This window comes from Tachysurus vachellii, chromosome 8 (assembly GCF_030014155.1).
Source record: "Tachysurus vachellii isolate PV-2020 chromosome 8, HZAU_Pvac_v1, whole genome shotgun sequence".
In the NCBI taxonomy this organism is placed as follows: domain Eukaryota; kingdom Metazoa; phylum Chordata; class Actinopteri; order Siluriformes; family Bagridae; genus Tachysurus; species Tachysurus vachellii.
In genome coordinates, this window is record NC_083467.1 from 14,482,909 (window position 1) to 14,494,884 (window position 11,976).

Sequence of the window (11,976 nt, forward strand, 5' to 3'; positions counted from 1 at the left end):
AGTATTGTGTAAAGATAGAAAGGTGAACGTTGCATGAGAAAATGTCACTAATCACCTGGAGACACAGTAACAGCTAATATCCTGATGTTTTTATCGACTTTTGTTGTATTTATAATCGTATTAAAAAGTTGTTACAGCCCTGACTCTGTATTTGTTTATGCCTGTAGTTTGACGTTTATAAGATAATAAATCATAAACTTGTACTGTCCGTTCAGGACTTTCCAGAAAGGGCGGTGTGTTCCGTCAGCTAACAGGAAGTGTAAAGTACATAAAGTTCCACATTCACAGCGCTTAAAAACAAACACGTGAAGCATCTACAGAGGACTTCTTAGCGGAATGTTTGCAAAGTCAACGTTTTCTGTACACACTCCATGCTGTTGCTGTGATGGCTGAAATCATCCTGGCGGATTTGGTTCATCCCGGTTGTTCTCGGTACACACAGTGTCTCGAGGAGCGCGTGAACAAACTACTGAACTCTCTAGGAAATGGCACGAGGCAACCTGTTTACATTTTTATCCAACAGCACGTGGGCTGGTCTGAAGAACTCACTAAGACGTTTGTTATGGAGAAGTGCTCTGGTCTGAACGGACACGTCTATGTGTTAACAGACGACAGTTGTGTAGCCGTGCTGTACGCGTTCAAGCAAGCCGCGGACGAGCTGAACGTTAGACACGTGCACGTGATGACGAGCCATGCGCGGCGCGAGGAGATGCAGGCGTGTGAGAAGCAGCTCTTTACCGAGGTCTACGCTTTCACCTACAACAGTGTGCTGGAATGCGACTCCTGCGCCTTCACACAAGTCAACAACACCTGCCTCCAGCTCACTCAGCTTACAGAGCAAATCAGCGGCTTCCTACAGCGCCTCCCAGCGCTCCGAGGAGAAATTACAGTCCTTAAGTCTTCACTCATCTCAGGTGAGTTTCACTGAAGGAAACCTTCAGATCATTTGTGTCCAAAATTTGCATAGACGTTCATCACTTCCAGACGTTCAACAAGTGCCTTTAAAATTCTTTAAAGTGAGTTTTAAGTAAGTGGCTCTTTTGTTATTTTCCCAGTACAGATGTTTATCACTGTTTCAGTTTTACAGATGTGCTAGATACCAAGACATTTAGTTACAAACCTCTGAAGCCATGTTTTTATCACTTCTACTAACCTGTTCGGCACATCTGAAGACTTGTCGGTTTCTGTGGTGCATTTCAACCCTGGACTGAGAATTGAAAACCCTTGTACATGAAGAGACATGAAAAATGACTTGAGATCACTTTAAGGATTCTTGTTGGGACAGTGATAAACATTTACATGAAAAACACTTTATTAATTCTTGTTATTCTTGTTGTTATTTTAGTAATGGAACTTTTAAATGAACTTGTGAAAAGAAGAATATGGCTAAATGTGTCATTTCTCCCTTATGACTTCATGTTCAAAGATTGCTTTGCACATGGCTTTACCACAAGAACAGGAGGAATTTCCTACATCAGCACTCTCAGCTCCCTAAATCTGTTTAGCAGTCCCCGTCGCAGAGACTCACGCGCTGTAGTGGCTGAGAATCTTCGCCGCCTTGGCTTGCATGCCGGCTTTCAGCCTCATCAGTTCCATCTCTCTAAGGTGGTTCTCCTGACCCTGCAAACACTTCATTAAAAATTACAAATCCACAATGCACAGGGAAATAATACCACACAAGCCACTTTAATTCATGATGCAATTAAGATTTCTTTCTTTTTAGCTACTTTTTTACTTCTTAGTTACTGCTTGGGAATTTTAGAATTCTGTATGTCAATATATGTGTGTATTTTACACAGTTCATTAAGAAGCTGAATGCAAACTGTTGCAGGTATCACTGCTTAAACCTGCCTCTGTCAAACATGAGGTCTGGTTCAGGTTGTTTATCTTTATCTTATGCATTTATCTTTCATCTTGATTCAGAAGTTAAATTACTGAGAGACTTTTCATCATATTTGTCTTAGTCTATTTTTTTCATAATGACTTACAGCCAGAAAAATCAGTGTAAAGTTGGAGCTTCTGTTTTGTCTGTTAGGCTAACCACGGCAGTGATGTGTGGGTAATGAACAAGCCAGAACCTGAGAGTTATGATGGCATTGTGACCAATCAGCCAGGTGTTGTAATAGCAGCCCCAGGAGCTGACTGCATGCCGCTGCTTTTTGCTGACCCTGTGGGAAAGGTCATTGGAGTAGCACATGCAGGTGACTTAACTCATGTTTCACTTAACCTTTCACATCTTCATCAGTGAACATCTGTTTGCTTTCTGAGTGCAATTTTAGTATAGAAATGATCTCAGTTCCTCATGAGCTCTACAGTAATGTTGATTACATTTGCACTAGTATTAAAATGACATTTATACCTAGATTGTTCTTATGTACTTTCCATATGATTATTCCCTCCTCTGGAAAGCACAACCATTAAATAAATATGCTTGAAAAATAATGTCTGTCAAAACAGTCCTGATCTCATGTATATAAAATCCAAACTCTTTCTAAAAATGACCTGATGTGTATAAAATTACCTGTATGCTCAAACACAAGTTCATAGTATGTGACATGAAACAGCCTAATTGTTGTGTTTTTACATTAGCTGTTGTGGTTGTTGACTTACGACTGTGCACTCTGACCTTTGATATATTAAAAATACCCTAAATTTTTTTCATTACCTGTTTGAAACACACATTTGCTTGTTTCATGGTTTCCACTGATGGTAACATGGTAGAACTCTGATGATTTACATAATGTAAAGTAGATTAATCAGTATTTACAAAAATGATTACAGCAGAAAATGCTTTTGTTGGCTCTTCTTTTGAGAAATGTATTTTGTGTTGTTTTTCTTGTTGTTGTTGTGGTTGTTATATTACATACTCAACAGAATGCTAGTGAAAAAAGAGTCAAACTCAAACGTTTTTTTTTTCCATAGGCTGGAAGGGAACTCTCATGGGAGTTGCTATGGCAACAGTAAATGCCATGGTGCGGGAGTTTGGCAGTGAGCTTGCTAACGTGGTGGCTGTGATTGGGCCTTCTGTTGGACCCTGCTGTTTCTCTCTGGAACAAAATTCTGCAAAAAAATTTCAGGCCATCCATTCAGACTGTGTCAGAGACACAGAGTCACCCATGCCTTATGTGGATATCAGACTTGCCACTAGGTAAAAAAAAAATATTTTATGATTTTCAAATGATCTATACTCTGGAAATATCTGATATAATAATTTTAGAGAAAAGCCATTAATCAAAGGTTTGGGAGATGTCAAATGATTAGAACACCTAATAATTTACAAGACTTAATGGTGATTGATGATAAATGGAAAATGACTACTTAGCAATGCTGGATAATGACAATGTTTTCATTTTGTACTTAAAAAGGATAAGCAAGGTGGTAATTTAGGTGATTTATTACAAAAAGTACTAAAATCTTTATTGCTACGTTGCTAGTGACCTTTGGAGGAGTATCACTTTGTAGAATTGCTGAAAACTGTCCCTTTCTCTTCTCCCACATGTTTTTAGGGTCCTCCTGGAGAAAGGTGGTCTCCTCCCAGAGCACATCCAGGATAACACAGTGACAAACAGACCGAACCTCACCCTCTGCACCTCCTGCCATTCTGACTTCTTCTTCTCCCATGTGAGAGATGGCCTCAACTTTGGCACTCAGATTGGCTTCCTATGGATCAAGGAACCTCAAGAGTTTAAACAATAGGATCTTTAGAATCAGTGCCTGAGCTATACAATGTCAACATCTCCATTTGTTGCAGAAACAAAAAGCATCTATATTCACAGTACTTTCAATACTGAGTTTGGTTAGATGTGTACATCTGAAGATAAACTGTATTTAGACATATTGCTGCCATACCACTTACCTCATCTCATGTTTTCTGAAGACTGAGAGCCATTGACAGGCTTTTTGCAGATAGTAGGAGTAAATAATGCATTTTTATTATAATTTGTTTGTTTTAATGAATTGCAATGCTATTTTGATTAAGTAATATGAACAATAGTTAGCAGCACCTCTCTGTATTCTCCCTGTAGAGGTATACTGAGTATATCATTCTGATAATTCTCTAAGGAGCTTCAATATTCATTTTCTATGGTAGGCTATTTCCAGTAGCTGATCTATGTGGGGGAGGTCAGTTTCTAAGAGTGCCCAGTATTAGAGAGCCACTGCAGTACATGTTATCCTATTAGTAGAATACTACTATTTAAAATTTGTAAGAATTATATATACACGCTGTTAATGCAGCATTGCCACCGAAAGGCTCCAAGGTCCACCAATGGTGCATCTCTGCATTGTGCCTTGATTCACAATGATCTTAATTAATTCGTAATTAATTCAAATTCAAATTTTATTTGTCACATACAAGTAACAAATGTATTGAAATGTGTTTTATGACTGTTCCTTGTAGTGAGAAGAAATACAATAGAAATTAAAATGAAAAGGATAAATAAAGAGAAAAAAAATAAACAATGAACATAGATCTATGAATCTGAAAATAAGGATTAATACAAAAATTAAGAATAAAAACAGATCTGTATAATATGCAATGAATGGGATGGAATGCAGTTAAGTATGTTAAATATAATTTATATATGTTATATACATGATAATATGCAAAGTATGTAAAATGACCAGTGCAAAAAGAGTTCAAAAAGAGTTCCAAAGTGATGTGTGCAATGTATGGTGCTCAAAATGTCCTGTGTGAGTCCATAGAGACCTGGTTCTAGGTGTTCTGTTGCTTGAGGGCTTGGATGGCAACAGTGATACAACAGTGAATGAATGAATGAATGAATGAAATATTGAATATGTGTGTCAGAACTATTAAATGGCACCAAACAATAAATATAAAATCGTAACTAATGAACTCCTCTGATGGACTATGCATGCAGTTCTACTTTTTTTTGCACTCTAAAAGAGGATAACTGTAAGACAAAGGGCTTCACTTTCATATTGGAAACCCAATTAGAGAGCAAAAAAATCTTAACTAGCACCAAGAAGTTATGTTCCCAGTATTAGCTCATCCTGAAAAACTATGTAGGTCACAGACATGCGGTGCCTGTGTATAAAAGCAGACACTAGGTGGCTCTGTTCACTTTGCTTTAAAATACATGTGCTTGTTTTGTGTGAACTGTTAACAATTTGATTGGCTCCCATCCAGCTGCAATTTAGTTCCATCACAAACAGCCATTCTGCCATGTCATTCTAAACATCTCAGCTATGTCCTGTCATGATAAGCACAACATGGCACATCTATTTATTAAGAGCTTAAAGATATATGTTGTGGAAGCTATTTCTCAGAGATTAGTGCCATCTCTTATGTGAGTGGTATACTCTATCCTTCCACTCCATGGGAGGGGCACTCCTTTCAGGCTTGTTTATGGTCTTCTTTGTGTCTACACCAGGATTAAAAGTGCAGGTACCTGCATTCATGTGAGCTAAAAGAGAATGTGAAACTGAAACCTCACACACACAAACAAACATGAAATTTAATGTCACATTTAAAACTGAAACTGAACCATGCTGAATTAAGATTAAGTCTGATTAAATATGAATATGTTATTTTTAAACACAGTGTAGGTCATGGGTAAATGTAATTCAACAATAACTTTCATTGCATTCTACATTATAAAAGCATTTATCAATGCAAAGTGAGTGAAAGAGAAAAGAATAGCATCAAATCCATCACTCATCATTCATTCAGTAAAGATTGTGAGCACTCCACTGTACACGGAAGTACACATTAACCCTGGTCACATTATTCTAGGTATATTGTTAAAGGTGTGTTATGGGGGCTCATAATGCGGCCGGCTCATAATGTAGCTCAGAAATGTAGTTTGTTTGACAGTGGGGTAATGGCTGTCACCTGGGTAATGGCCATAACAGGTAATGGCTTTATCATTTTTTATTATCATCTACAGTCACAATGTGATCATCATAATGTCCATATAAACCTGTTTTCCCCTGCATTAAAAGCCACACAATTAATTTGTCATGTTCTTAGGTGTGCCCACATAAAGCCACATTCTTTACTAAATGTACTAGCATCATTATGTGCAGTGCTTTATAATGTTTATGATCTGATATTTTAATTTAGCATGTGAATGTACAATAAATCATGAACTAAAACCAAGAGCATGAACATATACAGACATGAGCTCATGTAGTCAAGAAATTGTTTGGGGTCAGTGGGGCACAGTCTGACCTTCTTAAGCATTGATTTAAGACCTCATCCTCTAACAATTTCTCACCTGATAAGGCTGACTGGGAAACAACCAGACCCACAACCAGACCCCCATAAGTTGCCGGCAGTTACATGAAAATAATTCAAACATGTAGGATGATATCTACTGATTATTACAATATTTACTGTGTATCAGAGTTACCATAATTCCCAAGGCTTATTCCTTAGGCTGTTACATGTCAAATTTGTATCCAATTTTTTTAAGCAGATTTCTACACTCAGAGCCTTAGGAGTAACTATTGGCAAATTATTCATTTCAGTTCAGAGCTTCCAAAATTCACAAATTAAACAATACACAATGCAGAGTTAAAATAAAATCCAACACCAGTGGCATTCACAATTACACTGTTACTTAACTTCTCTGCTATACTGTAGACAGACGAGATTAAGAAAGGCTAATCTTCATGTGGTAACAGTGGTGGTCCCCTCCCCCATGTACCGTGTGTGTGACTGTGTGTTAAAGGACTAAAAGAGTTTTGATTTAAAATGGTGATAGTCATACGGTGTTGGTTCAAATTAAGTCTGAACTCAACAATGTTTAGCTAAAAGTTAATAACAAAATGAAGAAAATGAACAATAAGAATTAAAAGAAACAAAAGTCACTTTACAAAGTCTAAAATTCAGCTTATACAGAAAGGAAACTTTTTTGTATATCTTCTTTTTAATCTTTTATTCAGAGCTCAAATTGGTCTCTGTTTGGATTGTGTTATATAAAGGCTGATCAGTCTTTCCACCCTCGCCAGTGACATCTTCCCTATACACACTACAAATGCACACGGCTGTATCAGCCACCCACGGAGCTCAGTCCTGCTGCCATAAATACACATCCTGTCCGTGCTTACATAAAGGAAGTAAGAACATGCTTTGTAAGACAACTTCAAATGGCAGAAATCCCTACACTCAGATCTATAGCAGCAGATCTCTGTTCATTCAACAGTTTTTAGTAACTTGGTAGGTTGTAGTTAGTACCAATGTGTATAAATTAGAAGATTTATTTAGCTGAGAATCAGAAAGCTAATATAAAAAGACATGGAGTGTTCCCATTTACAAATAAAAAAACAAATAAATAATTGCTCATAAAATGTCCAATGATAGCAGAAATTTAATATCAGACAAAAGCTACAACAAAAAGATGTTTAAGCTGCTTCAAAAACAAAAAACAAACAAACAAACAAAAAAAAAAACAGAAAAAAATGTATTTACATGTCTGAACTTGCTGGCCTTTCCCTATAGCATGCCCTGGAGATCATGTCCGCTTTCATATAATGTACACAAAGGAATTGGTTTATAAATAGACAAAGCAAATAACTAGAAATATTATAGTTCATGGATGTCCATTGTCCTAGTGACAGCAGATCTAAATACATAGTACAATGTAATGAATAGCTCTAAAGTCTCTGGTATTCTGAGAAAGGTCATGTTATGTAAATAGTAAATAGTCTGTAACAACAAGCTTACTATATCATGCAATTACTTTCTGGATAAAAGGATGATTCCAACTGTGACTTACAGTAAAAGTAATTTCATGAGAATAGAGAAATGACCATATTGCCTCACTGTCTCATTATCCATTCAGAGAGACTGACACATTTGATGGTGCTTTGGACAGAGTGAAGGACCAGGTTGACTATCCTTTATTTGAAAGAATCCTAACTAATTGATGGCCGGGTTTATTGGTGTAGGTTTCTAGGTCCCCTGGAAAGAGGTAGCACTCAACATTGGAGTGCCTGAGCTTATTCCAGAGGCTGCAGGGCTTCTCTGCAGTACAGACTGGATCACTGGTGCTGCAGAGTGAATCATTTTCACTGAAGCTGATGCAGCAGCTTTCTCGGCAGCTTTCCACATGCAGACCTACGGAAGCTGATCTGATATAAAGAAATTTATGATGTGGCAGAAAATTAAACCCTGGCACATCTCTCATACTACATTTAATTAGTTCTAGTGAATACTAAAGAGCTGAATTAGGTAATTATACAAAAATGTAGTGACAGAAATTTAAGCTCACACATAAATTCAGATTTTATACTGAAATGTCATGGTCATTTAAAAAATGCATATAACTATATATAACATGGCAGGGGCTAGTGTTTAGTGAAGAAAAACATATTTCAATGATAGCCTCTAATACAGTCATCCTATATTAACTGTATTAGAGGCAAGTTCTCGGCACAAATCAAGTCCAAAGCAGATCCAGGTAAAACCTTATGCTGAAACTGACTAGGAAATGATAAAACATGATCTATTATATCCACATGGAAAAGGTGATGCTTTTGCCACACAGTTTGTCTAAATACACATTTTATGTATGTATGTATGTATGTATGTATGTATGTATGTATGTATGTATGTATGTATGTATGTATGTATGTATGTATGTTTGTATGTATGTATGTATGTATGTACAGTATGTATGTAGCTTTTGTAGGCCTGAAAAGGCTGCTACATTGTGTAAAACATAAACCTTTATACATTCAGACACATTTTTTCAGAATAAAGGTTGTTTGAGGTTTTGGCTGTAGTCTTGGGGAAAGTAATCATGTAAAGAGTGCTGAGTGTCCTCTTCATCTTGGGTGGTTGAGGCGTGTCAGCAGGTTCTGTCCAGCTGCTCTGTTCTGCCAATAGGCTCATGGAAGAGAAGCACAATTAATCAGGGGTCACTTTTCTCTTATGCTTTCTCTTCCTCAGAAGAAATCACCATGTTTTAATAGATCTAATGGTATCAGCTAATATAGTGATAAGTATGCTTGAGCTCTCCGTGGAAACAACTCTTTAAACTGTCTTTTATATTTTTTGTTGAGCTCTAATCACTTTAATGGCATAAATGATGGAACACTGCTTTTTTTAGTCATATAAGACTTGGATTATAAGTTTCAGTCTGCATGTTAGAAGGAAGGCTGTGACAGGGGTCATTATTCTAAAAGACTTGTAAATCCATACTAGCTAAAACAGCAGGTGGCCCTAACTTTCTGAAAGGCACAACATCTCAGACCCTTTGGCTAGTGCTTATTAATGAACAAATTTGGGAATGGGAAATTTGATAAAGAGTATAATTAGCAGCTAGGTGAAACAAATGAAATGCACTTTTGGCAGTTTGGTGTTCTGGAGTACTCAGGCATGTGTCTAAATCATATCAAGAAGAACGAACATCAGCCATGGCCTTAAAGAAACAATTGTTGTTACTATCTCTAAAAAATGTGATTTTTTTATTCTACAGTGAGAAAGATTGTTTACAATTAGATTTCCAAGACCATTGCTAGTCTTTCCAAAAATAAGCATCCCATGTGACCTACAGGCCTTAATAAGCACATTGAATGTTCAAGACAGCAGAAATAAACTGAAAAAGTATTACATTTATTCAAGGGTGACTAAGAAAATGCTCATTCTCGCCAAAATAATATGACAGCATGGATTAAAAAATTGCATCTGAACAAACTTCAAAGGTACTGGAAAAATATCTGTTCTACACATGGCACTAAAGAGGAGATATTTGGTCATCATGCACAGTAACATGTTTGGCAAAAAACAAACACAGCATATCACCACCAACATCCATGCCAAATGTCAAGCATGATGGTGATTGGGTTATGATTAGTGTTTGTTCTGCAGTCACATGACCTGGGAAACTTGCTGTCATTGAGACATGAGCTTAAGCTGAGTCATGCAACAGAACAATGATCTCAAACACTCCAACAAACTGACATTTGTATGTTTAAAGAATTAAAAAAAATCTAAATTGCAATGAACAAGTCAAAGTCAAGAACTAAACCACATTGAAATGCTGTGGGAGGGATCTTAAGAGAGCTGAGCTTAAATAAATGCCCTTAAACATCAATGAACTGAAGTAATTTTGTAAAACATTTACTTTAAATTATTGTTGCTAAAGATGGATCTGCATGTTAACGAATAATAAGATGTGCTTACATTTTGAAATGTATTATTTTTTGTTGTTGTTGATGTCATCTGAGGTTTTTTGTTTGTTTATTTATAGAAGTTGTTGAGGACTGCACAATTGTGCCATAAATGATAAACCAAAATGTAGAGCTAAAGGAGGGTATGTGTGTGATCATATGCATGTATGCATATATTTACATATATAATTATTTAAGTAGACAGTTAAAGATAAATTAGACAATTGTACTGAATTTGGGTGTCTATCTAAGCTGGAATAAGGCTTGAAAGTTATGGAATAAGGTTTGAAGTTTATTAGGTAAACATCGCGTATAAATACATAAAAAAAAGGTTTATTAAAACATATACCACTTCAATCGACTCATTTGCTGAAGACTGGTCTAAACTGGTTCTTTACATTCTGAAAGGAAGTGGGCAGGGCAGGACCAGCCAGCTGTTTTAGATGGAGCTTTCTCCTCTGACTTGGAGCACAGGCAGGAAGTGGCAGTGTGCTGCAGGTGATCCCCACTGCAGAGCTGAATAGGTTGTTTGTTGGTCAAGTCTCTGTGCTGGCTCACTCTCGCTACTGCACTAATGCAAGCCTGTGGAACTAATGAGTGTTAACAAGTACAAGGTTGTTTTTACCTTCACACTCAGCAGGTTGACTAGTGCTGGGGATGAGGAGAAGGATTTTTTTTTACCATGACAGCACTGACCCATATTAAAGCATGGACTCCCTGAGGGAAAGATTGAGCTCGTTGTTATTCCTCTGCTTTTCCCACTACAATCCAAACTAGCCCATAGAAAGCAATGTTTGTTAGTCATCCCTCAGCATCACAGTCACAATGGTATATCAACCTCAAATATTTTTGTTCAAGTGCAGAATGCACACACACGTTAATACTGTGTGTATGTGCGTGCGTGTGTGTGTGTGTGTGTGTGTGTGAGTGCGTTTGTGTGTTCGTGTGCGTGTGTGTGTTTACTGTTTAAACAGCCTATTAAGGTTAGATTCGCAAGAATTTGTTTCTGTGATAGATTACCCCAGGACACACCTATCTTCATATCGTGTTTGAGGATGAGCTGATATATCAACACGAGATATATTATATTGTAATTTGTTGTGCAATTTTTGTCAATAAACCTAAAATACGTCATACACATTCTTATACAATATCACAGTATATGGTACACTATAGGATGCTGAAATTCTTTAATCAATCTAATATATGACATAACAGTACATTAGGATTTGCAGTGTTTTTTCAGTCATCACTTTACCTTAAACATGCATAAACTTCAAGCTGGTTCAGGATTTTGTTACACTGGTGCATATTATTACAATTCCTCAACATAAATTGTGAGTTTACTGGAGCGTATAAAACAATTCCTCTATTTAACAAAGCCATTTGTTTCTGTTTCTGTATTTGTAGTGTGTATAGGGAAGATGTCACTGGTGAAGGTGGAAAGAGTGATCAGTCTTTATATAACACAATCCAAACAATAGATGTTTCTATAGAGCTGGAATTTTATTGAACTCATTACTGAACTAAAAAATGAGCCTGGTCTTGTACTTTAACACACAGACAATCCTGTCTAATCAACACTGTAAGACTATATATTAACATGAGAAAATATCTTCAATACAGTTGAATTGAAATACTAATATTTTTCATTCTAAACTAAATAATATTGTAAACAAAGTAACATTTTAAAGCACCTAAAAGAATGCTAAGCCAATTCAATTTGTCTGTCTCTTTAATATCAAATTTGAAGAAAGAAAACATCTTTTAAGAAAACAAAATTATCTGTGAAAAGAACAATTTCAAGATTGAAAAAATAATGGATATAAATACTCT

At 36.5% G+C, this 11,976-nt stretch overlaps 1 protein-coding gene across 1 annotated transcript; it reads left to right on the forward strand.

Annotated features, from left to right (window-relative positions):
• Nucleotides 1-275: 275 nt before the first annotated feature.
• On the forward strand, nucleotides 276-4,851 carry lacc1 (laccase (multicopper oxidoreductase) domain containing 1). The gene is made up of 5 exons (XM_060876432.1): nucleotides 276-914; nucleotides 1,427-1,605; nucleotides 2,036-2,201; nucleotides 2,923-3,148; nucleotides 3,507-4,851. Exons 1-5 carry the CDS (start codon nucleotides 386-388, stop codon nucleotides 3,694-3,696), a joined length of 1,290 nt encoding a protein of 429 aa, XP_060732415.1. The 5' UTR covers nucleotides 276-385; the 3' UTR covers nucleotides 3,697-4,851.
• The last annotated feature ends 7,125 nt before the right edge of the window (nucleotides 4,852-11,976 follow it).